The sequence below is a fragment of the Xenopus laevis genome, chromosome 2S (genome assembly GCF_017654675.1).
Source record: "Xenopus laevis strain J_2021 chromosome 2S, Xenopus_laevis_v10.1, whole genome shotgun sequence".
In the NCBI taxonomy this organism is placed as follows: domain Eukaryota; kingdom Metazoa; phylum Chordata; class Amphibia; order Anura; family Pipidae; genus Xenopus; species Xenopus laevis.
Window position 1 is genome coordinate 27,115,522 of NC_054374.1, and position 27,667 is coordinate 27,143,188.

General features: G+C 41.5%; 1 protein-coding gene across 1 annotated transcript; it reads right to left on the reverse strand.

The window, feature by feature from the left end:
- Positions 1-149: 149 nt before the first annotated feature.
- Positions 150-27,667, reverse strand: gap43.S (growth associated protein 43 S homeolog). The gene is given in 3 exon segments (NM_001086869.1): positions 150-765; positions 12,510-13,035; positions 27,429-27,667. Coding segments are annotated over 3 exon segments (645 nt in total). The 5' UTR covers positions 27,459-27,667; the 3' UTR covers positions 150-676.

Sequence of the window (27,667 nt, forward strand, 5' to 3'; positions counted from 1 at the left end):
TAAAGGTGAAATACCCCTTTAATTTTGGAATGGATAGATTGTTGTTAGATTTCTTGGATTGTTTCCTCGCTATAAATGTATTTTTCTCATGAGACTTTGTTCGCTGAATAAGTGTCATAGAAGAAAAAGAGGCGGCGGAACTATTGAGTATACGCTAATTGGCACATTGCTTTATTTTGGAAAACAAACTGTCGGGAGGGCTATTTGTTTGATAAGTTCATTCCATCACATTAAAGAGGAACAAGAATAAAATAAAATAAACATAAAAAGTACAAACGGAATAAAAGGAGACATTGTTTGGAAATTCACTGGATAAATGTGGAATCCATAGGTTAAACGGAACATTGCACACAGTCAAACAGAGAGAGAAAGAGAGAGAGCGCGGGCGTTGGAATAAAACTTGTATACAGTGCAAGTGAATGCCCAGAATGAATTTGATTGGACCGTACTGGAAAACTCGCCATTAACAACACCAAAAGACACTTAAAAATGTTTAAGCCACACTGCTCGGCTGCAACTTCCCTGCCTTTACATGTTCTGCCACACAGAGAGAAATTGGAAGGGGAGAGGAGTGAGGAACCCACGTGAGGAGCGAGACCGAGAGAAGAAGAGATAAGGGGGAGTTTGGAAGAATGGAGTCCAAGAGGAGAGGAACAGGGGGAACATTTCGGTGGGTTCAGGCATTTTCTTGGTCTGGCTTGGCTTCTTCACTGACAGCCTCATCTTGTTGGGCACTTTCACTAGCTTTGATTTCTTCTACTTCATCTGGGGAGAAAGGAACACAACATTCAGTCCCATACAGAATTCTCTCTATAAAGCTTTACTGCTGCAGGATAAACATTACAGGAGAAGGAAAGGCAAATTTAATTAGGGGTGCCACTTACTTCCAAACAATTTTGAAATAGAAAGAGGGACAAAAAGATTTGCTGCACGTAGTGCGGACACATTTTTTTGACCATGCCCATGTCCATTTTACAAAATTTCTCAGATTATGAAAGTTTGAACACATTTCTGTATTTTTTATGTGTTATTACAGTTTTGCTAATGAAGGTGAATTGCTCTTTAAGCTGCAAGTCACGGTTTCCCCAAGAGAGCTGCTTATCTTAAATAGTTACAATTGCTTCTTTGCTTATCTTTGGAAATTGTGACAAAAGTATCCAAGTGCACCTGGTGGCTGCTCTGGGCTCTCTGCCAAAAGCCAATTAAGCTAAAAACTTTGTATATTTTTCTGGCTGTTCAGTGGAGGAGATCAAAGAGAAAGTCGGGACATTTCAGTAGCAATCCGGGACTGTGGGTTGAGCTGTCAAAATCAGGACTGTCCCACGAAAAACTAGACAGTTGGGAGGTATGATGCCAAAAGTTAGGCACCCCCAAGTGATTGTATATACTTACCTGACACCCAGGGCCGGTGCAGTTTTCTCCTGATAGGAACTCCAGCCTGGGGTGCCAGGTAAGTATAAATCACTTGGGGGTGCACACAATTAAGGACTGCCTTTCCTCCTTTAAACATATAGGTATGGGACCTGTTATCCAGAATGTTCAGGACCTGGGGGTTTTCAGAATGATGGATCTTTCCATAATTTGGATCTTCATACCTTTAGTCTTCTAGAAAATCGTATAAACATGAAATAAACCCAATAGGCTGGTTTTGCTTCCAATGAGGATTAATTATATCTTAGTTGGGATCAATTACAAGTTACTGTTTTAATATTACACAGAAAAAAGGAAATCATTTTTAAAAATGTGAATTATTTTAATAAAATTGAGTCTATGGGAAATGGCCGTGCTGTAATTCTGAGCTTTCTGGATTAAGGGTTTCTGGATAATGGATCCCATAGCTGTACAAATGTAACAAGGAATACAGACTATGTGTGCCGCAGTTTTATTAAATATGCCCATCAATTTACAGTATTAGACAATAATGACCCACAGTTTTCAGCTAAAGTTGGGACCCTGCCGGGATTAATTATAGTCTCTGCAGGAATTCTAATATCTGTGACTTCACATACAGAGTTTTTTTATTTTTTTTGGGGGGGGGGATGCACTGCACATAAAAGGGGAAGCTAAGACATCACACTCTATTTGTACAGACTGGAGGAAGATACAGTAGATCAGACCACATGTATATGTTCTTCAAGCCAACACTCCCAAACTAAATCCATATAAGCCATGCTTCTTCATTCATAGCTCTGGGAATTTGACCCGTTTTGTATCGCCAAAAATTCGCCACCGTCAAAATGTCATCGACGCCCATTAAAGTCTATGGGCGTCAACATTTTTTGACGCACGTCTTTTTGTTTTCACGCACAACGCCATACAAGTCTATGGGCGTAACTATGCGAAAAAATTCGCCCATCCCTAGCAAGAATTGGTAAATAAAGAGTCAGGAGCAGTAATCATTAAATAAAGATTCAGGAGCAGTGATCAGTAAATAGAGAGTCAGGACCAGTAATCAATAAATAGAGATTCAGGACCAGTAATCAATAAATAGAGAGTCAGGACCAGTAATTAGTGAATAGAGAGTCAGAAGCAGTGATCAGTAAATAGAGAGTCAGGAGCAGTGATCAGTGAATAGAGAGTCATGAGCAGTGATCAATAAATAGAGAGTCAGGAGCAGTGATCAGTAAATAGAACATCAGGGACAGTGATTAGTAAACAGAGATTCAGGGAAAGTGATCAGTGGATAAAGAGTCAGGAGCAGTGATCACTGAATAGAGAGTCAGGGACAGTGATCAGTAAATAGAGAGTCAGGGACAACAATCAGTAAATAGAGATTAAGAGCAGTAATAAGTAAATAGAGATTAAGAGCAGTAATAAGTAAATAGAGATTAAGAGCAGTGATAAGTAAATAGAGAGTCAGTAGTAGCAGTGATCAGTAAATAGATATGAGGGGCAGTGATCAGTAAATAGAGAGTCAGGGACAAAGATCAGTAAATACTAGAGATTAAGAGCAGTGATAAGTAAATAGAGAGTCAGTAGCAGTGATTAGTAAATAGATATTAGGGGCAGTGATAAGTAAATAGAGAGTCAGTAGCAGTGATTAGTAAATAGATATTAGGGGCAGTGATCAGTAAATAGAGAGTTGGAGTGGTGATCAGTTAGAAACACATTCAATAAACAAAGAGCAGGAAACAATTATCAGTAAATAGTCAGGCTGATCAATTAGTAAATGGAGTTAAGAACATGGAGGATTAATTAGCAAGTCAGAGGCAGGGTCTCATTGACACATCACATAATATGTTCCCCAGTGGTGGGAAGCTGAACAAAATGCAGTGAAATGAGGCCGGGCGCAATACACAATATTATTCCAATAAAACATTTGAAACCAAAATGAAACCTAAAGAAAATGATGTCACAATGCGGTGCCGGTACAGATCACTTTGTACTTTCATCTAAAAAAAACCAAGATGAGACTTTTTCTGGGCTGGGGGAGTAGCGTAATAATAACCCCTAATCCTATTTCCACAAACACTCGCAAGCAGACAACTCCTCATAACAAATGGCCAAATAGAGGTCTCACCACCTTTTACAATCCTCAGAAAACACAAAAATCCTCCCTGCTCAAGAGTTGGGCAATTAGATTGATTTAATATGCAAATCAAGGTCATTATTGTATTACAACTGTATCATTGCTTTTTCTTGAGCTGCATTGCCCTGTGCTGACCACTAGGTGGCACATTCAAGCTATACCCTTGTATAACAATGTAATGAACAGACCTGAGAGCCAATTGGAAGCAAGAAGAACAACAGCAAAAATGTCTACTTCTGCCAAGAGTGTGAAATGTCGCCCCCTTCAGGGCAGAGGCAGGTTTATCAGTCATAGGGCTGCCCATAACAAGGATTTAGCAAGTTCCTGGTTCTGGCCCATTGCTGGGAGTCAGCACCCCCTTATAGTTCTGACTTTCCATGGAAAAAGTGTAACTATCAAATTTCTGAGAAATCTGTAAATCTGGAGGTTGGGAGGGATGTTTGGGCAGCTGGTGGGTCACTGGGGGGCACATTAGTAGGCAAATTTGTATGAGGTTTAAAGGTATAAATATATATATACTGGAGATATTGCCCGGAGACAGAAATAGCTCGGCCGTGTGCTGCCTACCACGGGCTTCAAAAGTAAAGGCCATGACGGCAATGGAGACCCCTCAGCTCTCATTGTCTAGACAACAGCTGCCTGGTTGCTGTGGAAACCTGCCACTTTTGGCTGGTGGAGCAGATTAGCCCCCCCTAGAGAGCCAAGGGGGAATGGGAAGCGTACAGCACTTCTGTTGTCTTGGCTGCACCCCTGGGGGGATCTGTGCAGCTTCAGTTACAGCCTGAAAGGCACAGTTCATATTTCAGTGACACAGAACAAGTTACTCCACTTTATTGTAATTACTACATCTATAGAGTCTGGGGAGTCTGTTCTACTGAGTATGGCACCTCTACATACTGTGCATATGAACCCCAACTCACTGGGACTCCCAGAATTCATTGTAGGCAGGGGAATGTGCGGGTAGGTGCCAAGAAATTAGCTCTGCAGGGCACATTATTCTTTATTTAATGGGATTCACTGGGACAGAATACTGTGTTATACAGATAGCTAAAACCTTGGCCATAAAGCAGGGCAGGACTGCTGCTTCCAATGGTGATCAGACAGGATCTGTGCAGCCACTGGGACAGAATGTTCTGTTATAAAGATAGCTAGAATCTCAGCTGCCATAAAGCAGGGCAGGACTGCTGCTTCCCATGGGGATCAGATAGGATCTTTACAGCCACTGGGACAGAATGCTCTGTTATACAGAGAGCTAGAATCTCAGCTGCCATAAAGCAGGGCAGGACTGCTGCTTCCAATTGGGATCAGATATGATCTGTGCAGCCACTGGGACAGAATGCTCTGTTATACAGATAGCTAGAATCTCAGTTGCCATAAAGCAGGACAGGACTGCTGCTTCCAATGGGGATCAGATAGGATCTTTACAGCCACTGGGACAGAATGCTCTGTTATACAGATAGCTAGAATCTCAGCTGCCATAAAGCAGAGTCCAATTATTTTCTCTCATATTCTCATCGCTATAATCCAGCAATTTACATACAATAAGGTGAGAATAGTGACCCACTGAGCTACTGCTTGTGCTAATTATACATATTCCCCTGTGTATGTGGCCATAGGGCTATCTGTAACATGTCACTATATCTTTATGTTGCTGGGTATTTACATTGCTTGTGTCCCTCCAATATAGCAGAGAATAACCAAGTTAAAAAAGGGGGTGGGGTTCAGCTTTTATAAACTTAAATTATTTTTGGCTACACAATTCCAGACTGCCCAATCCAAACAGGTACAGCTGGGAGTTGTGATGCTATAAAATCAGCCCCTGTAGTCTCCTTCCTCCTGCTCAGCATCCTTAGTGCTAAATGAATGTACAGGTACAGGACCTGTTATCCAGAATGCTCGGGACCTGGGGTTTGCCGGATAACGGAACTTTCTAAAGTATACTAGAAAATCTTTAAATATACCCAATAGGCTGGTTTTGCTTCCAATAAGGATTAATTATATCTTAGTTGGGATCAAGTACAAGCTACTGTTTTATTATTACAGACAAAAAATAAATAATTTTTAAAACATTTGGATTATTTGGATAAAATGGATTCTATGGGAGATGGCCTTTCGATAATTTGGGGCTTTATGGATAATGGGTTTCTGGATAATGGATCCCATACCTGTATTATTTCTGAGTACAACCCCCACAACCAAATTCAGATGTCCTGGAGTGCAATGGGTTCAGACTCTGGGAATACCACGGGTTACACCAGACCCAGATATAGGAAAAGTTGCAGGGAATCAGTCTCATGCCCAGACATGGGTGCCAACTGGGCCTTCCCTACACTAACAACAGGCAAAGAGAGAGGGAAACACGGGAAGACAGCGAGCTAAAACTGCTGTTTCTTTCCCTTTACTCAGCACTGTGACTTGTGGCGCAGAGGGGCAATAAAACTGGCAGTTGATGAATTGCTCTGCATCCTGCACAGTCCTAGGGAGGGAAAATGGGTCAGAAAGTGGTTATGAATCTAACTGCCATTATTTACCCCAGTGCTGCCCAGCCTCTTACATCTAATGGGTGTAAAGTGGTCAGGCAAGCCATATGGAGAAAATCCTTAAAGGGCCACATAAAACCCCCAAACCTCCCTGAGCTAAGCCATACTTTCTTTCATGAAGTCTCTGGGCTCCAACATGTAGTGGGGCAATTATTTCTCATTCATTTTGTCTCATACATCAGTGCCACACAGAAGGTTACTGGTTAAATTAAGGAAAGTTGGCCTGGAACATAGTATTTGTACCTGGATAGAGAACTGGCTAAAAGATAGACTACAAAGAGTGGTGGTAAATGGAACATTTTCTAATTGGACCAGTGTTGTTAGTGGAGTACCGCAGGGCTCTATACTAGGTCCCTTGCTTTTCAACTTGTTTATTAATGACCTGGAGGTGGGCATTGAAAGTACTGTTTCTATTTTTGCAGATGATACTAAATTGTGCAGAACTATAGGTTCCATGCAGGATGCTGCCACTTTGCAGAGTGATTTGTCTAAATTGGAAAACTGGGCGGCAAACTGGAAAATGAGGTTCAATGTTGATAAATGCAGGTTATGCACTTTGGCAAAAATAATATAAATGCAAGTTGAACACTAAATGGCAGTGTGTTGGGAGTTTCCTTAAATGAGAAGGATCTAGGGTTTTTGTAGATAACAAGTTGTCTAATTCTGGGCAGTGTCATTCTGTGGCTATTATTATTATTATTATTAACATGTATTTATATAGCGCCAACATATTGCGTAGCACTGTAAAGTAACTGTGATTATACAACTACATCACATGAATTACATACATAGAATATATGGAGATTGACAGAATGGCGAGGCAGAGGAGGAGCGGTTGCTGAGGTGTATGAGCCTCGCAGCAGTGTTCATTATGGACTGGAGAGGTGACAGTCTCTGGAGGGGGAGGCCAATTAAAAGAGAGTTACAGTAGTCTAGACGCGATATGATGAGAGAGTGAATAAGAATTTTGGCAGCGTCTTGGGTGATAAATGATCGTATTTTGGATATGTTCCTTAGGTGGAAGTGACATGATTTAATAAGTGACTGGATATGAGGAGTGAATGACAGGGCAGAATCTAGGATAACCCCAAAGCACCGGGCCTGGGGAGAGGGGGTGATAGTGGAATTGTTAACTATGATGGATACTTCGGGGATGCTACTGGTGTTAATTGGAGGAAAGAGAACCATTTCAGTTTTAGAGAGGTTTAATTTAAGGTAGCGTTGTGACATCCAGGTAGAGATAGCGGACAGGCAGGAGGAGACGCGAGTTAGGAGTTCTGGGTTGAGATCAGGAGATGAGAGATAGATCTGAGTATCGTCAGCATAGAGGTGGTAGTGGAAACCATACGAATTTATTAATTTGCCAAGGGAGGAAGTATAGAGGGAGAATAGTAATGGTCCCAGGACAGAGCCTTGAGGAACTCCAACAGAAAGAGGTAGGGGAGAAGATGATACTCCATTGTAGGAGACACTGAAGGAACGATTGGTGATGTAAGAAGAGAACCAGGACAGGGCTGTGTCACGAAGGCCAAGCGACTGGAGGGACTGGAGGAGGAGAGGGTGATCTACAGTGTCAAATGCGGCTGAGAGGTCAAGCAGTATTAGTAGTGAGAAATGATTGTTGGCTTTAGCGGTTAAGAGGTCATTAGTTAGTCGAGTCAGGGCAGTTTCCGTGGAGTGTTGTGGCTTAAAACCAGATTGTTGGGGGTCCAGCAGGTTATTGTCAGAGAGGAATGAGGTAAGTCGGTTGTAGACTAGGCGCTCAAGTAGTTTAGAGATGAAAGGTAGCAGAGAGATAGGTCGGAGGTTGTCAAGATTGGAGGGATCAAGAGAGGGTTTTTTCAGAATGGGGGTGACAAGAGCATGTTTTAGTTGAGAAGGAAACAGTCCAGTTGAGAGCGAAAGATTAAATAGGTGAGTTAAGGCTTTGATTAGACAAGGATTGGTATTGCGGAGAAGTTTCGAGGGAATTGGATCAAGCGGGCAGGTGGTAAGGTGAGAAGAGGCCAGAAGCTTTGAGACTTCCTCATCAGTGACAGGGGTGAAGGAGCACAGGAGAGACTGGGCAGTGTGGAGGGAGGGTGGTGGAAGTCTAGGGGGGTTGAGTAGTGTAATGTCCCTTCTGATAGTGTCAATTTTGTTTTTGAAGTGCTCAGCAATATCTTGAGCAGAGACAGATGTGCATGGAGGGGGTGGAGAAGGGGAAAGGAGAGTGTTAAAGGTGGAGAAAAGTTGTGCTGGTTTTTTAGAAAGGGAGTTAATGAGTGAAGTAAAGTATGTTTGTTTGGCTTGGAAGAGGCTGGTGTTAAAGGAGCGCAGGGCGGATTTGTAGCTCCAAAAGTCTTACTAAAGCAAATAAAGTTCTGTCTTGCATAAAGAAGAGCATTAACTCAAGGGATGAAAACATAATTATGCCTCTTTATAGGTCCCTGGTGAGACCTCATCTGGAGTATGGGGGCAGTTTTGGACTCCAGTCCTTAAGAGGGATATAAATGAGCTGGAGAGAGTGCAGAGACTAAGTGCAACTAAATTGGTTAGAGGGACGGAAGACTTAAATTATGAGGGGAGACTGTCAAGGTTGGGGTTGTTTTCTCTGGAAAGAAAACTCTTGTGAGGGGACATGATTACACTTTACAAGTACATTAGAGGACATTATAGACAAATAGCAGGGGACCTTTTTACCCATAAAGTGGATCACCGTACCAGAGGCCTCCCCTTTAGACTAGAAGAAAAGAACTTTCATTTGAAGCAACGTAGAGGGTTCTTCACAGTCAGGACAGTGAGGTTGTGGAATGCACTGCCGGGTGATGTTGTGATGCTGATTCAGTTAATGCCTTTAAGAGGGGCTTCGACGATTTCTTGGACAGACATAATATCAAAGGCTATTGTGATACTCAACTAAAGTTAGTATATATACTATGTAACGGTGCAACTATGTAACTGTGTAACTGTGTAATTGTGTAACTGTGTAACTATGTAACTGTGTAATGGTGTAACTATGTAACTATGTAACTGTGTAACTATGTAACTGTGTAACTATGTAACTGTGTAATGGTGTAACTATGTAACTATGTAACTGTGTAACTATGTAACTGTGTAACTATGTAACTATGTAACTGTGTAACTGTGTAACTGTGTAACTATGTAACTATGTAACTGTGTAACTGTGTAACTGTGTAACTATGTAACTATGTAACTGTGTAACTATATAACTGTGTAACTATGTAACTGTGTAACTGTGTAACTATGTAACGGTGTAACTATGTAACGGTGTAACTATGTAACTGTGTAACTATGTAACTGTGTAACTGTGTAACTATGTAACTGTGTAACTATGTAACTATGTAACTATGTTACTGTGTAACTGTGTAACTATGTAACTGTGTAACCATGCAACGGTATAACTATGTAACTGTGTAACTATGTAACTATGTAACTATGTAACTGTGTAACTGTGTAACTATGTAACATTGTAACTGTATAACTGTGTAACTATGTAACGGTGTAACTATGTAACGGTGTAACTGTGTAACTATGTAACTGTGCAACTATGTAACTGTGTAACTGTGTAACTATGTAACGGTGTAACTGTGTAACTATGTAACTGTGCAACTATGTAACTGTGTAACTATGTAACGGTGTAACTATGTAACGGTGTAACTGTGTAACTATGTAACTGTGTAACTCTCTAACTGTGTAACTGTGTAACTCTCTAACTGTGTAACTGTGTAACTATGTAACTGTGTAACTGTGTAACTATGTAACTATGTAACTATGTTACTGTGTAACTGTGTAACTATGTAACTGTGTAACTGTGTAACTATGTAATGGTGTAACTATGTAACTATGTAACTGTGTAACTATGTAACTGTGTAACGGTGTAACTGTGTAACTATGTAACTGTCTAACTGTCTGACTGACTGTGTAACTATGTAATGGTGATTGCCGAATTCAGGGCCACCCTCAGTGTAGGACAGGGGGATCCTCCAGTCAGGGGTTCTGTGGCTGAAAGGTCCTCAAGAGAACCAAAGATACAATTGGCAGGTGGCAAAAGATGCAGGGATTGGCGTTAAAGTAAGGGGTGGGATTTGGATGAATCATACCATAAATTGACTGTTTCTTTCAAATTAAAGGGGAACTAGATGCAAATGATGACCAGAAAATTAACATTTTGTATAATTAAAAAAAAGTTTCCAATATCCAGTTTTCAATGTGCAATTTTTTCTATGTTGTTCTAAATGTCCTTGAACTGCTGGTTCTGACTACAGGTAGTGTGGAAACATTGTCCTGTGACACAACTACAGCTCCTACAATCGCCTACACACTTCTGTCAATCACCCTGTTTTCAGGTATTTTATATCACGGAAAATGCAGTGCATTATGGGTAGCTGCATCTCGGCCAGAGGGGAATGGAGTTTCGCTTCATTGTTTCAATGATACACATTGGTCAGGACCAGCAGTGCAGAGGAAAAAAAAGAAACAACCAGACGCTGCTTTCCAGTCTTCAGTTATCCAAAAGTAGGATTTTTTTTTTTTGCAAATCAGACAAAACAAATGTGAAAAACTAAATAAAGGGGAAGTGTCACCTATGAGAACAAATATATAAGAAGTGCCTGTAGATTGAAGAGGGTTATTTCTGGATGATTATGGCTTTGGAAGGAATTCGATTTTACCCTTGGATCAGCTGATGGGGGTGCTGTTCTACTGCTTTCTATGGAAGGGATTTGCTGCTGTAACAGTTACAGAGGGACAGTGCAGGCGACAAAGTGATACTTGAACTATAACTTTACACTGATTTACCAGATAGACTTTTTATTAATAACTTTTTATTAATAACTGAAAGGAATATTAACCCCATGCTCCACTCATGGGTATTATTCAATAGCTGGAACCCAGTTATTAGCAGGAAGCATCGGCTTTATTAATGCGCACAAAGGGGCACGGCCATTCATCATATTCATTATCTCTATGGATCAATCATAGTTAATCATTTCTGTCTTCACCCTGTGCCGCAATTTGTGTACATGGTGGTAGCAGTTTTTTGCTTGCTGCAATTTATGCAAATCAATGCAAAATGGGAAAATTCATATGTCTGCTACAATATATTAGGGGTTAGAGCCAGCAATGCAGAGAATATAAACAGCCAGATGCTGTTTTCAACAGCAATCACAAATAATGTTATAACCAATGGTAAGTTGCTTAGAATTACATTTCCAATTTGGAAAAACTGGCATAAATATCTCAGTAATTGTTGCCCTGTACTAAGCTCAATTCAGCAGGAACAGTCCCTAAGTTTGCTCATAGTCTGTACAGAGAGATCCCGTAAAACTATGGCAGCATAGGTATTCCCCTGTACTAAGCACAATTCAGCAGGAACAGTCCCTAAGTTTGCTCATAGCCTGTACAGAGAGATCCCATACAATTATGGCAGCATAGGTATTCCTCTGTACTAAGCACAATTCAGCAGGAACAGCCCCCTAAGTTTGCCCTAAGTAAACATGGAAATGTCAGGTTGAAGAGATACAGAAAAGTACAATTAAAGATGCTTTGAATAAATCTGACTATGACTGTAAATAGAATTGTACATGGAGGTTGAAGCCCTCTGATCCATTGCCCTAAGGAAAAAATACTGTGATGTTGCAATTGGCTTTCAGGGCACAGGCACAGACTTCTGCACTTGTAGTGGCACTGCCCAACTGTTCGGCTGCCAAAAAGCAATCAATATAATATAATAAAATAAATCCACAAAGCAATGGAGTGTCCAAAGACTTGAATGCTGTGTCTTGGTTCAGTAGTGGCTGGCCTACAACTCCCTGCATCCTCTAAACTGAAAAACACAAGTTGTTGCTTGGAAACTGAAACTTTAATAATAATATAGTGATACAATTACACACAGAGGGACACAGTATTAGCTCTGACTCCTGACTCTGTACAACCAACAGCTTTTCCCGATGAGCAAATATTTTAACACCATCTAAACAGCCAACTGTACAAACTGCTGACTAAGCGCTGTGTTGCCCACTGTATAATCTACTCAACCACTGTCTGATCAACCAGCTGTTCTAACTGTCAACCTGCCATGCCTACTGTACCACTGTTACTGTTCATCCTACTATACATAACACCTACTGAATTGTAGTATAAACTATGAAACTTTATTATGTCTTGTGACTTCCTAGAGTATTTCCTGCTGGATAACCTACTGATTTACCAACTGTAGCAATTACTGTATAACATTCTGTACCTTCTAGTGATCACCTCTGTGTTACTTTTAAAACAGATTGGCATCTGCTTTATGAACTTTTGTACTTCCTACTGGCTGCCCGGCCCGCTGTATTGTTACTCTACAAACTATTGCTCCATCTGCTGTGCAAAGGATTATCCTTCCTACTGACCACTTACTGTACTTGCTACTGTGCAATATTTGGTACAATCTGTACCTTTCTTAACGTCCTCTTGACTGCTCTCTGCTTTCTCCTGTTCCTTTTCGGATGCAGCATCTTGAGTAGCTTCAGGCACATCGGCTTTTTTGGACTCTTCCTTTGCTTGGCTGGCATCCACTCCTGGTGAGTTTTCAGTGCTCCCTTTTGTGGTGCTCTCTGACTCCGCTGAAGCTTGATTTTCTTCTGAGGGGGTGTCCTTGGGCTTCTCTGAAGATGGTTCTTGTTTTTTGTCTTCTGCTGGGGAGCTGATAGCCTCCTTCTTGACTTCTAAAGGACCATCAGCGGTGGGCTCCTCTGTTTTGGGGGTTTTGTTCTCTGTTGTGGCTGCCTCATCCTTCGCTTCTCCTTTGTGGTTTTCCACTGCCTCCTCACTATTGTCATCTTTCTTGTCATCCTTCATTTTTTTCCTGATTATATGTCCACGGAAGCTGGCCTGGATTTTGGTAGCTGCCTTGTGAGCTTTGTCCTCTGGTTTGTTACCATCTTGATCGATTTTTTGGTCGCCATCCTCATTCTTTTCAACCTTGAAGAGGGAAGAAACAATAATAATTAGAAATAACAAGTACCATTTAAATATTAATAGTTACAATAATTGCTCCCATATGAACCAGTGAAAGGTAAGCAAACTGTAAGTTAATTGTGCTATAAAGCCTATCGACTGAGCAGGCTCGCTTTCTGTGAATCTGTGCCATCGTTATTTATAGCTGCAGGTATTGTAACATATCCCTTGCTGAAACCTCTGCTTAGAATTGTGCTGGGAATCTATTTTTGCTGCAGGAAAACAACACGTAAGACAACTTCATCCAGCTGCTTGTACCATGAAACGCCATAAGGTGTATGACCAGTGAATGCAGTTAATAACAGGCCACAAAGATTAAAAGTGAGACTGCCCAGCTTGCTGTATACAGACTATAGCACTAATATGGCTAAAGGTCAGTGTTTCAAGTATGGTTGTTTTGAGAATTAGTGTGAAGGACTTGTTACGATAGGATCCCGTTAATTATGACCATATCATTAACTCTCTGATTAAGGAAACCTAATGCTACAAATAAGTAGAGTCTATTTTAAAACTTATTGTTAAGTAATATAACACAATACAATACTTTGCATAATAACAGCCAAGTGTAATATAAAATTGTGATTCTGCTCACACATAAACACACACTGGAGGCAGCAGGCTCTAGGTAGTTACTAACTCACTCTCATGGGAAATGATGTAGGGAGCATTGAAATAGCTGAACAAACAGGTGTCTTACCAGCCTTCCCAGCCAATGACAATTGGTTGTCATTTTGCAATATAAATATATATATACTATATAGATACAGGTGCACAATCCCATGTAACCACAGCTTTTATGTTAGATCCTCAAGGAGAGAAAGGGACAGGACCTATATGCTTGGACAGTGTTGTCTTGGGGTAGATAAGTACAAGATGACCCTAGAAAATTCAGGTGACCCCTTCCCCTTGTGATTATAAGGGAAAGTAAGTGAGTTCTTGGAACACCTCAATCAAGGAGGGAGGTTGCAGTCCAGAGCCTGGGGTTTGAGGGCCCAGTGTAGAGTGCACTGGGGCAAGAGGCCTCTAATAATGTAGTTTGGGACAATAGGGCCCTATGAATTATGGTGCTCTAGTGCAGTGTGCCTAGGATGCCAGGGGCCAACCAGAAAACCATAGACCATGGGCCCACTATCCAATCTATTATTCCTCCTCTTCTCACTTAACATCTTTATTCTCCTAGTATTTTTTTATCTACTTTACTACATTCTTCCATTACTAAGTCTCTTTGTTCCCATAAAGAAATAGGGAATGACCATGAAATAGGCCAAATGGTTAGAAGCAGGAGGCCCACTGACACCTGGGCCCACTGGGAGTTTTCCTGGTATCCCGGTGGGCCAGTCCAAAATTGCTCTATTGGCACAGGGGATAAATTGCTCCTTCGGTGAGTTATCCACCAGCATATGAACCCCAAAGCCTGAGAGCAAAGATGTTCCATAGTAATTACATGGAGTTCCAATCCATTTATATATATCAAACCTCAGGGATAGTTTTCTTGTATTAATTGTCACAGAATCTCCATTCAGCATGTGCCCCCACCCCAAAAAAATTTAATAGTGTTAATAATTAATTGGGATAAAGAAATGAGAGTAACTTCATTTGGAAACTGTTGTTGGAGACAAAATGCACGAGTAACTTTTAGTCAATTTGCATCCAGCTTTAATCAAGAGAAAGAGCGGCACCAGTGCTTCCTGTAATATCCCCCTGAATTCTTCATGCTTCTTTTAGGTGAAATGTTCTCATGTGTAGTAGATTAAATGTTCAGCAATTAAAGACTCTAATCTACTAATTGCAATCAAGGTGGATAATTGTCTGCTGCTATTATTAGGCCCAGCAGTGAGTGGGTCAGATGGAATTACATGCAGTTATCATATTGTGCAAGTAATATTTGCTTGGTAAATGAACAAGGATTAAAATCACTCTAATATAGGGCTGTCCAACTGCCGGCCCGCGGGCCGCCCCCCCTTCTGTGGCCCCCACATGCTGTGTCTTTTTACCATATGTAACATTTAAAAGGTATCACTACAGAGATTAACTGGCCCCTGCATTGTTTAAACTTCAAATTCAAACTAATCCCCTGTATTATTCACACCTGTGATCCCCCTGTATTGTTCACACTTGTGACACCTCTATTGTTTATATCCTAAAGGCCTGTACTGTTCACACCTGAGACCCAGACTGAAACTGCCTACATTGTTCACCTGTTCATACTTTATTCAAAATGCTAATGGGGCACCAGCACTGTGTCACTGTATGTAGTACATATTAGACTGAGAGCTTTCCTTGTCTCCTGCTCTGTTCTGCATTCCCTCCCTGTGTGTGTGCCATTCTCTGCTTGCCCAGTGCTGCTTGTGTGTGCCATTCTCTGCTTACCCAGTGCTGCTTGTGTGTACCATTCTCTGATTGCCCAGTGCTGCTTGTGTGTGCCATTCTCTCATTGCCATACACTGCCAGCGGAATGTAAGCCTGTTAGGGGTTTATTTTTGGGGTTTGTTAGCATTTGGAAATTGTTGTTAGGGGCCCCTAAGGTGTTTAATCATGTGTTGGGGTTTGTTATATTATCCACAGGAGAGGATGAGGCATATGGATTTAAGGGTATGTTTTAACATAACTTCAATTTTTCACATATGAGTGATGAGGGATTTCCCTGCAGTGAGCACCAACCATTTGGTTTTTTGGTGTGCTACCACTGTTAATGTGGATATGATCTGGGTGTGGTTTACAGTGGGTGTGGTTTAAAATGGGGCGTGGCCAACACTGACTTCTATTATCGGCCCTCCACCACATAGGCCAATACATTTTTGGCCCTCGGTACCACAGAAGTTGGACAGCACTGCTCTAATATATCATAACTACATTGTGCCTATAGTAACAGTGGGATAATAGTCTCTGGGAAGGGAGTGTGACTGTGGGATAGCAGGTATAGTAGGAAAAAAAACTGTGAAATATTGGGGTAACAGTCACCCTCCTATAGTTCCGAGGGTACCCAGGCAGTACAGTAAGCAACAAATTTCACCAATTTTTCTATATATCTGTAACCTTGTTATGAGCTAAGGGGGCCTAGTCTGAAGGCCAGTTAGGGGGAGATTTGGGGTGAGTGCTTATTTGTGCCCTGGGTACCCCTGGAACTATAGCAGAAAGACTGTTACCCCAATGTTTCTATACTTCTGTAAGTTAGCATGAGCTGAGGGTGCCTATCCTCAAAGGGAAACTGGAACCCAGAAAAGACTACTAATACTCGGCTTGAGCAACGTAGGGTGCATATCGTGCTATTACTGCTTTATGTAGAATTCAGCTGATTAGTGCAGAAAGCAGTGTCAGTCGAGTCACAAATAACATGGGGTGGCCTATTATAGGGTCCCAAGCTCAGCAGAACCAGCCAAATAATGAAAGGGTACATGGTTGCTAAAGGGCTGCAGTTTCTATGGAAACGTTCTGAACATGAAAATCTTTTTGCAATTAAATGATTAGGCACCACTCTCCTTGATAATGGGCACTTGGCACTAAAATTACAGGGTTATTAATGGGCCGACTCATTGTATCCCACCGGCCAGGTCTAAACTCCCTCTGAGAAAATTTAATTATTTGCTGTACGACTGGAACTTGGTAGACTGATAGCAATGTTACTCTTAATCTATTATTCGGTCTGTGGGTAGGGGACTAAATGCTAAGAATCACTCCCCGTTCATTTGGACGACTTGCAACTAAGGAAGAACTCACAACTGTCACCTCAGCAACTGCCTGGCACAGAAGTTAATTTGCACTTGCAGTTCCCATGAATTAATTGTGAGCAGTTTGTTCCACTGTCCTCCTGAGCCAATAAAACACCCAGAATCCTTACCTGTGCCAATGCCTTCTGCATGGGAATGTGTCATCTTTATTCTCATGGCATTCGCCCAACCATATGAGCTAGCAACAGGGATGACGCTGAGTTCTTGTAACATTTAACAATTTAACTTTAAAAATAAAATCTTTAACTTTTTTTGTAAATTGGGTGAAAAAAAAAAAAGGATAGAATGGTTGACGTAAAACATGAAAGGGGACATTATTTACTTTTTGTTTTGTTTTCCTCTTACTTTTATGAAGGTTTTACTAAGTTTGAAGCTTCAGCCTTAAATAAAACTCCATTTTTTACTGTCTTTCTAGGTACAAGCTTTTTTACAATCCTTCTAATGTAGTGTGATAATCCTCTAATAAGAAGTCAGAGGCAGGTGTAACATACAGTAACTTGGATTGTAATATATGTATTGAGTATTCCTACCCATATATTATTGTGTGAGGAGTAGGAAGTTCAAAGTTTCAGGTGAACAGGCCTAGCTTGCAAGTTTATTCCCCTGTACTAAGCACAATTCAGCAGGAACAGCCCGTAAATTTGCTCATAGCCTGTACTGAGAGATCCCATAAAACCATGGCAGCATAGGTATTCCCCTGTAATAAGAATAATTCAGCAGGAACAGACCCCTAAGTTTGCTCATAGCCTGTACAGAGAGATTCCATAAAACTATGGCAGCATAAGTATTCCCTGTACTAAGCACAATTCAGCAGGAACAGTCCCCTAAGTTTGCTCATAGTCTGTTCAGAGAGATCCCATAAAACTATGGCAGCATAGGTATTCCCCTGTAATAAGAATAATTCAGCAGGAACAGCTCCCTAAATTTGCTCATAGCCTGTTCAGAGAGATCCCATAAAACTATGGTAGCATAGGTATTCCCCTGTTCTAAGAATAATTCAGCAGGAACAGCCCCTAAGTTTGCTCATAGCTTGTACAGAGAAATCCCATAAAACTATGGCAGCGTAGGTATATAATATATATAACTAATGTATATACTGTATACATATTATATATATATATATATATATATATATATATATATATATATATATATATGTATGTATATATATATGTATATATATATATAATTAGCCACCATTCCATTGGGGACTGTGAAAGACTCACAGTACTGTATAGATAGAGATGACTTTAGTGCCAGCTGCTGGAGTATTTACAAAGGGGCATGAGGAGTAAAGGGAGCCAAGGCTGAATCCACAATTAAATGCATTGGCAAAGCCTCGTCCTCATGAATTTAAAGCAGCTGCCACGTGTAGATAAAGCTAAGGAATCAATTATTCTATTGTCTGTGGTCAGTGGGGAATTGCCCCTGGAGTGGATGGCGGAGTAATTGAAGATTGGAGTAATGGAAAATCCCTGTAAGTAATTTGCCGGCCCTGTCACTGTAATCACAGGATTCTGCGGCACAAAGCGGGTTTGGGTTTTATTTAACCAGGATGTGGCAAGGAGATTTTATTTTCTGAATCCCATTGGGAATAAAGAGTGTGTTACTGTATCCTCCTGTCTGGCAGCTCCAGTCACTTACAATCGGGCAATGGAGGGGGAAAACATGAAGATTCACAGTAGGGATTCTGAACTATCCCTTTAAAAACCCAGATGCATGTAAAACCCACAGGCTGCATGGCTGATTAGCCATTAGTTCAGGGGCTGATTAGACTGCACTCACAGTAAGGATATGATATTAATAATGAAGCCACATAGAAACCCATATGCTGCATGACAGTTAGCTCACCATAACGCTGATTTTATTCTAGAGCCAGACCCAGGAGTTTTCACCCCAAAAGCAAACCTACCTTACCTGGCACAAAGTACATATTTAACTCTTACTCACTCACTTAGTCAACCCCTCAACCACTCAATTACAGAATCACACATGTTGCATGGCTGTTCCTAACTTTGTCTTTCTTCAAAATCTAGCAGCTGCAGTAGAGTGTTAAAGTCCAGCTTTTTTTGTTAAAGTCTGGCTTTTAACTCTATTGCATATGCAAGCCTGTGCAGATAAAGAAGGAAGGAAGAGGATCGCTCCCTCCCAAGGGCCCTGGGGGCCAGTGCAGTTTTCTGCCAGTAGGAGCACCAGCCCAGGGTTTCAGATAAGTCATTACAGTATTTGAGGGTGCCCTATTATTTGGCAGCCTCCTTGGAGTTGAGCTTTCCTTCTTTAATCTTAAAAAATCCAGACATATATAAAACCCACGTGCTGCATGGCTGCTAAGTGCTCAGGTCTCTACGTAGTGTTGGATGGAGCCTTGGCGGCCAACCATGGGCTGCAAAATAAGGGCCCTCCTGGTAGTCCCCAGTGGGCCCCCTTCCAACCTTAAACCTTATTATGCATGCACATAAGTCATGAGCAAACGCTGCTGCTCCTCAGGTCTTTATGGGGCAGCCAGGGGAGCGGGTCTGGGCCAGTGGGGACTATGAGGGCTGGTGGGTTTTTTTCCCAGTGTCACTCTGGCACAGTCAAACCCTGTATCTGTGCAGGGCCGGTGGGCCCCAGCTCTCGTGGGCCCCACCAGCCCAGATCTGCTCCCTGTCCTTCCTGCCCCTGACCCAACTCTCCAGTCTTGCTCATGTCAAAAGAAGGGGGCGGGGGCCCCTGAAACAGCAGCCTCGGTGAGCCCCCAGTTGTATTATTTACAAAGTGGTTGCAACACTTTGATGCTGCACTGCAGATGAACGTTGCCACACTACCTCCTCTTTCACTCGCTCACTAGATACTTATGCCATCCACGCTGGGGTGCTGCTAGCTGCCCTCCACTGCTTCAGACCCTATGTAATGAAATTAGGGAAGATACTACCGCACACCAGCTGATTCTTTTATTAGAGCCGTGATGTTCCGGGTGCTTGCACATGTCACATGTAGTCACATCTTCCCTAACGTGATCCCTGCACATACTGTCTGTCTCAGTCACTCGCATTCCTCTGTCCAGTAGCAGCTTTGCAGCCGACCCCATGACCGAGGGAGGGTGGGGGCACAGATCAAATCTTATTCTCTCCCTGACTATGTATACACACACCATGTATACACACACCGACACGTAGATGGGGGATCATGGGAAAGAGGACAAGAAAGGAGCCCCAAAAATCAAGAGGTGCCAGCAAATTTACCATTTGCCACTGCACCATCAAAGCCTCAATGTTTCATACTGATCCCATTCTCCCCCTGTAGATACTAAGCACAATTCAGCAGGAACCGTCTGATACCAACTCTTACATCCCAGTCTCTTCGCATGATGTATGAGTATGAGAGCTCCCACGCATTTAGAGCATGTTACAGGGGTGGTTCACCTTTAAGTTAACATTTAGTATGTTATAGAATGGCTAATTCTAAGCAACTTTTTAATTGGGTTTCATTATTTTTTTTTTACAGTTTTTTTTATTTATTTGCCTTCTTCTTCTATAGCTTTCCAGCTTTCAAATAGGGCATACCTCCCAACATTTTGGAAATAGAAAGAGGGAAAAAAGATTTGCCACCCATTTTTGTGACCACAACCCCTAATTACCATGTCATACTTTCAGGTTATGAAAGTTTTAAACACATTTCTGTGGTTTTATGTGTTATTTCAGTTTTGATAATGAAGGTGAATTGCCCTTTAAGCTGGTTGTCTCAGTCCTCCCAAGATACCTGCTTATGTTACAATTGTTTCTTTGCTTATCTTAAATTGTTACAAATGTATCTAAGTGCATCTGCCACATATTCTGGGATCTCTGCCAAAAGCCAATTAAGATAGAAACTTTTTTTGGCTGTTCAGGTCAGGAGATCAAAGAGAAAGTTAGGACATTTCAGTAACAATCCCAGGACTGTGGGTTGAGCTGTCAAAATCGGGACTGTCCTGTGTAAAACGTGACAGTTGGGAAGTATGAATAGGCGGTTACTGACCCCATCTAAAAAACAAATGGCATTTAAGGCTAAAAATCTATTGTTATTGCTACTTTTTATTGCTCATCTTTCTATTCAGGCCTCTCCTATTCATATTCAAATCAATGCATGGTTGCTAGAGTAATTAGGACCCTGGCAACCAGATGGCTGAAATTGCAAACTGGAGAGCTGCTGAATAAAAAGTGAAATAACCCAAAAACCACAAACTAAAGGGATATCCTGTGTCCATACCCCAAAATGTCTCAAAAGATATAGTTGTAAGAAGCAGGACCAATCCAGAGCAGTAACTATGACTGCAAGTGCGTTTATTGAGGAACATTGCAACACAATTGCAATTTTCCTCAATAAAAGCACTTGCAGTCATAGTTACTGCTCTGGATTGGTCCTGCTTCTTACAACTATATCTTCTGAGCAATAGAGCAGCCCCTGCCTATAAGAACAAATCCAACCAAACACACAATAAGCTATACCTCATACTGTAATGTCTAATGGAGACAATATGGCAGCTCCCGCCCATTTCAAAGGCAAACAATATTGAGGCGCAATGGTCTGTGCGCATATTACTGCTCCGTTTGACTGCTGGTAAAGGGGAAATGTTCCATTTTGGGGCAGATTTACAATGGTTCAAATGGTAAATTCAAATTTTTTTTGGTCAAAACTCAAAATTTAGAATTTAAAAGCACCATCTCGAATTTGAATTTGAGATTTATGACACCTCGACCCCGAAAACAGATCTAATTTGAATATTCGCCCCCTAAAACCTGCCGAGTTAAAAAATTAATTTGCAGCGCGATATTCACTGTTTTTTTTCGTTTCGGAGTTGATTTTTCGGGTAGGGACTATTCAATCGAATTTTAGACGTTCAAAATTTTTCGTAAATCATTTGCCATTCCAATTGTGAATACAATTTCATTTATTAGAGTTTTAAAAAATTTACATTATTCTAAAATTCAACCTTCGATAAATAACCCCCTTATTCTCAGTTTCAGGAGGATTATGGGAGATCTGATGCACCTGTGACACATCACTTAGAAGTATTTGGCATAATGGGTCCCACGGAAAGGAATCAATAAACGAGTGGATTTAATTAGACTGTTTATGAGCCTGCTGATATTTCTGGGAAACATAACAATTAGCCGCACCAATTAATAGTAACAGAAGAGTCTGGTAATTGCGTTCCGTATTAGTTGGCACATTTGAAATGCAATCGCTCATAGAACGTGTGCCAGTCCCTCAAGCAGAAAAAAGGGGCAGCACAGTGGGTATTTATGGGCAGCAATAAGATGCTGTCAATCATTTCAATGCAGCCTATCACATTGTGATGATATCAGGACAGACACTCCCATTTCCCACCCCCATTTGTCCAATGGATTCCATAGTAATGTTTCCTCCTTCCATACACAGTTGCTCATGGGACCTGAATTCGGCACATATAATACTGGTTCCTCTATATAAAACTATAACTATGAGTGAGGCTTTTACGTGTTAGTGCACATTATGAAAAAGATCGTTAATTTAATTTCCACTGGCAACCAAAAAATCTATTGCTCTTGAGGCTACATTGGTTACTGCTACACTTTATCATATATCTTTCTGTTCAGGCCCTCTCCAGTTCCTTATCCAAACTGTCATTCACACCACTGTCTGGTTGCTATAGTAAGTGGAGCCCTAGCAACCAGGCATCCTCCAGGCATCAAAAGAGATGGGTTGGTGTGAGAGCATCACCAACAGGGAGAAACCCTGCTTTAAAGGGGTGGTTCACTTGTAATTTAACTTTAATTATGTTATAGAATGTCTAATTCTAAGCAGCTTTTCATTGTTTCTTTTTAATAGTTTTTGAATAATTTGACTTTTTCTTCTGACTCTATCCAACTTTCAAATGGGGGTCACTGACCCTATCAAAAAAAAACAAATGCTCTGTAAGGCCATACATTTATTGTTATTGCTACTTTTTATCACTCATCTTACTGTTCAGGCCTCTCCTATTTATATCCCAGCCTGTTATCCAAATCAATGCATGGTTGCTAGGGTAATTTGTGCCCTAGCAACCAGATTGCCAAAATTGCAAAATGGAGAGCTGCTGAATAAAAAGCTAAATAACACAAAAACCACAAATAATAAAATCAATTGCATACTGTCTCAGAGTATCACTCTCTGCATCATGCTAAAAGTTAATTTAAAGGGGAACAGCCCCTTTGGCCTACCACTTGCCCAATCCCCAGATGTAGCTGAGCTACAATGAGGTTTAGCAGTAGTTTTTTTATTGTGATATTTCTTGTTATCCTGGCCAATGGCATAACTGCCACAGATGAATATGGTGCAACTGTGCCATGGCTTGTCCCCATTGAAGGGTCAGTGTCCTACAGGAGACCAATGAAAAGTTGCCTTCATCTATTTTTGGGCTGACTTATATTTACCATTAGGTCACATGACTCATTTGGAAAATGAGCAGCATGTAATCACCAACTACACAATTTGTTCTTGATGTCCACTTGATGTCCCAGTTTCTCAATAACCTATAGATGAAACCCGAATTATCCCAAAGTAACATAGACTACACACTTGAATTCCCTTTGGAATATCAGCAAATCCCTGTCATTTATTCATTTAGACTCTTCTCCACCTTTCTAGATCCTACAAGTTGTCATTTCATCTAGTTGATTCTTGTTGGTGAATCCACTTGGGTTGCCCGTCCAGATCTGACGCCATGGGCCAGATTCAAATCAATGAGAAAACGTTGCATCTGGTTTTATGAGAAAATCTGGAATTCATTTAAGAGATAAGATTTTCTCATGAAATTGAATCTGCCCCATGTGTGCTAAATGCCTTCCTTGGCCATTCTTGTGTAGCTGGAGTTATCCCAAAGTGACATCCTAGGCTACGGCAGACAGTTATATCTCCATTAATGGACCAAGCTGCCCTTAAAGGCATAAAGTGCTTTTACTTCTGTTGGCTGCATCTTTATGGCCAGTATCCCGTTGGACCCACATTTTTTTTCCATCAATTTCTTTTGTTCTTTTGAGTGTACAGACACCTCAACTTCTCCATTGTAGTAGATACTTCTAGTTGCATCCATTTAGGTTTCCAGATAAGACCAGCCCATACATGTTCCTTACTTTTATGGCTGATTAACACTGAGCAACCATGGTGACCAGAACTATCCCAAGTGCTAACATTTCATCCATTTACCATTCTTTGTTCCCCATAACCTGGACAATGGTGTCTCCATCTGTACTATCTTTTAGTATTAATTCTCAACCCAAAAATGTCAGCCACTAATTTCCTCCTTAGGTGAAAGTTCTAGCAAGTTCTCCTTTGTGATAGATACTTTTTGGTGAAGCCAACTGAGATCCCATTAATCCATCTTGGCTTGCTATGAGCTCTACATCACTTGCCCTTTGGCAGTTTTTTACATTTATCCAAAATGGCTTAGGAAATATGAACTGAACATGACAACAAAAGAGACCAACACCTAGAAAATTGGCATTTAAATCATTAAAAACATGAGCAAAAGCAATGCAGACCATTCAATCTCTCACACGGCAAGAGAAGCTCTAGACATTTCCTCCGGCTGGGGGTTGTATAGATGCCACTGGTAATGATGTTATTGCTGTATTCCCAATGAGCCAAAAGTTATTTTACATCCTAAAATAATCTCCCTTATGAGCTCATTTATCTTCATTCTTGTCTCTGGGACTGTCTCCTACTCAGCAGGAAAGAGCTTTTTATCCTGAGGGAAAATATTCCATCTTCAAGGCACTCGCACAATGCCTCCCTATTACACAAAGGTGCACAGATCAGAGATCCAAATCTGTCAGGCATACACGTGTACCACACGCAGGTCCTTCCATTAAAACATTTCAGGTTTGCCATTTCTAGGACTCAGTGGGATGAAGCAAGAACCAAATATAAGTTTGCTCCCCTTTCCTCAATGTCACAATACTAGGAAAGGTCTTCCCATCGAGGCACCTATTGTGCTTTTTGAGTTCTTCTACAAGGGATGAAACAAGGGACAGCTATGGGGGTAACTGTACATTGTAACAAGTCAATTTAATATGTAGAGCCTCGTTCATGGAGCACAACTGTGTCCTTTTGTATAGCAAACCTCTACCCAGTGATGGGCGTGGCATCATGCCATATCTTTGGTGGGTAAAATCTAATACAGAAAATTTACAGTAGGGGGTGTCAGACAGGGGGCAGGAACATTTCAGTCTGGAAATATATTTCTATCCTCCAATTAAACCAAGTCTACACAGATACTGACTGATTTTGGCATCTATAAAAGATTATAAGGTATCGATGAGCTGCTTTTAAAACCTTCCAGGTCTAAACAGTGTCTACACCAGATGCCTAATGGCAATGGCATTTAAATCAGCAAACCATTCATTCCTATGCATAGTTACAGTGATGTAGAATTCTGGGCTAGCCACTGGCAGACATGACTCATGCACCGTAGGACACGGAATGAATGGGTAGCTGTTGGTGGACCCATGGATGTCAACCTATAGCTCTTCAGCATTTCAAGCCAACTAGTGACCTGAGGAAGCTAGGATCAGTAGTTTAGTAAAATCTCTAAAGCTACAGGTTGCCATTGGTTATGTCAGATTTGGGTGCCTGATACTACAATTGCAACAAGGACCCCTACACATGTGCTTTGAAGACTTAGCTGCTTCCGTAGAGTCTTGGGAAGTACCTACAGTTTCATATACCATGGAGTCCACCCAAGAGATGCTCTACTGTTCCAGTGGGTTCTTCTTCTACAGCAGCAGCCCAACCGCCCCCAGCAAAGAGTGTCCGCATGGCGTCTGGGCGCTGTCAGCTTTCCTGCAGCTCAGCCAATGTTTAATTCTATTCTCTCCCTTAACTGGTTTATCTGCCCTCTCAATAAGGCAGCTGCTTCCTTTCCAGACTAGGATAATAATGGTTTTTATTCCAATGCTTTCTCTCCCCTCCTATTTTGCTCTTTACAAGTGTAACACCAAAGTATTTCAATGCACGCACGCCCATTGACATGTCATTAACATATTCATGAACAGCAAGAGCCGGCAAATAGGTTAATTGGAAAAGCCCAATATTTGTGTGCCATTACAGCTCAACATTTGGCATTCAACATCGTTATGAATATGGCAGAAAAGAGGTTTATTGATTCAATAGAAGTTGATTTGCATTCACCTGACATATGGAACAGAAAGCCGAGTCTGTAAAGAGTGAGATAATGTGAACGAGGCGTTTCAAGACCTACAGTCACGGATTACACAAATCAAACGTGATCATTTGCCTAATTCTGTTGTATAATGCCCCTTGTACACCAGCACAATCCTCACTGTCAGCTTTGTGTTCTTTAATACCGGCTTCTTAACCCTTTCATTCTGCTGAACCCCACCCAACAAATGATCATCCATTATTCTACAAGTGCATCATACGGCCAACCGCACCTTTAACCCCCTCTTTACCAGAAATCTCACCGGTGTATTGCTATGGAATAAAGAAGGTTACGAAGACATGCACCTGCCCCCCCCTTCTCCTGTGGAGCCAGGGAGGCATCGCCAGCATTGCTTGTCTATCTGATCAATTTCTCTGGTTCTTTCACAAGCCAATGAAGCATGGCACCATTTTGCCCATCTGCCCTATATCAATCCTCAAGCACCCCCTGAGTTATAGCTTTTCCAATATTATTTTATATTATACACGGACACATCAGACCAACCGCACATGTGCAGTCACACCCTTCTCAGACCCAAAAAGTCCATTTTGCCTCCTTTTAACCAAATTAGATAAAATATCCTCACTATTTGGGGTGGAAATGGCTGATTCAGTATATATTCTTAAAACAGGAGCAGATGGGTTTAAAAAAGCTGGTGCCCAAAGCTATTGATCCAGAGGCTATTGATCTGGGGAGAAATTGAATTGCCATTTTTAGGTCCAGGAAGGAATTAATTATTTTTCTCCCTTGTGAATAAAGTGCTGAATCGCATTACTGAGCATTTCTAGGGTTAAACCGGATGCATTTGTGTATTTTTGCCCCTAAGCTGCCAGGTAAATATGTAATTAGTGCACAAAACTCAATCTCAATGGAATTGCTCCCCACTCCTTTCTGTAAGAGAAGATTTCAATTCAAAACTGGGTGCACTTCATGGGGTCCAGCGACACCCCTAGCAGCGCCGGGGGGAACCAGGCTACGATCCAACAGGTACTGAATTCCAAGCAGCGGTGGCAGGGGCGGGGCGCTGTCTATACCCATCAGTCGTTTCCTATGGCTGAATATTGGGATTCATGCTGCACAGTTAATGGCAAGAGCGTTAAGTTCCTGGTTAACGAGACGCCTGGTTTATTAGACAAGGATTTCACTGACAAGCATGTGAGGCTTGGAGGGCTCAACCATGGATCAGGATCGTTCTATATCATATCCAGATAGTATTGTACCCCCCCCCCACACACACACCCCTGCTGAAGAGTGAGCCCAACTGCTGCCCACATCTGGGTCTCGCCCTAAGGCTGCACCAAGAACATGTCACTTTAATGCACAAAAGACAGTGGGACCCCCACCCCGAAGAATCCCAAGTCCACCAGTAAACCCTACAAATAATTAGAAAGCAAGCTCTGTGCCCAGGGAGGAGTTGGGGGTGACATTACCTGTTTTGTCCTTCTCATACAGCACAGCATGGTGGCTTCTCTCTGTTTCTCTCCTTTATTCTTTTTTTCCTCTCACTCTTTTTCTTTTCTTCCTCCTCTTTCTGGCTGTGCGGTGCCCCCCTCTCCGCTCTTCTTGTTTCTCCCTCTTTCTCACTCACACACAGTCACACACTCACCCTCATAGACTAGGGGGGCTAGCGCTGAGCTCTGTCTGTGCTGATCATCACACACACATATGC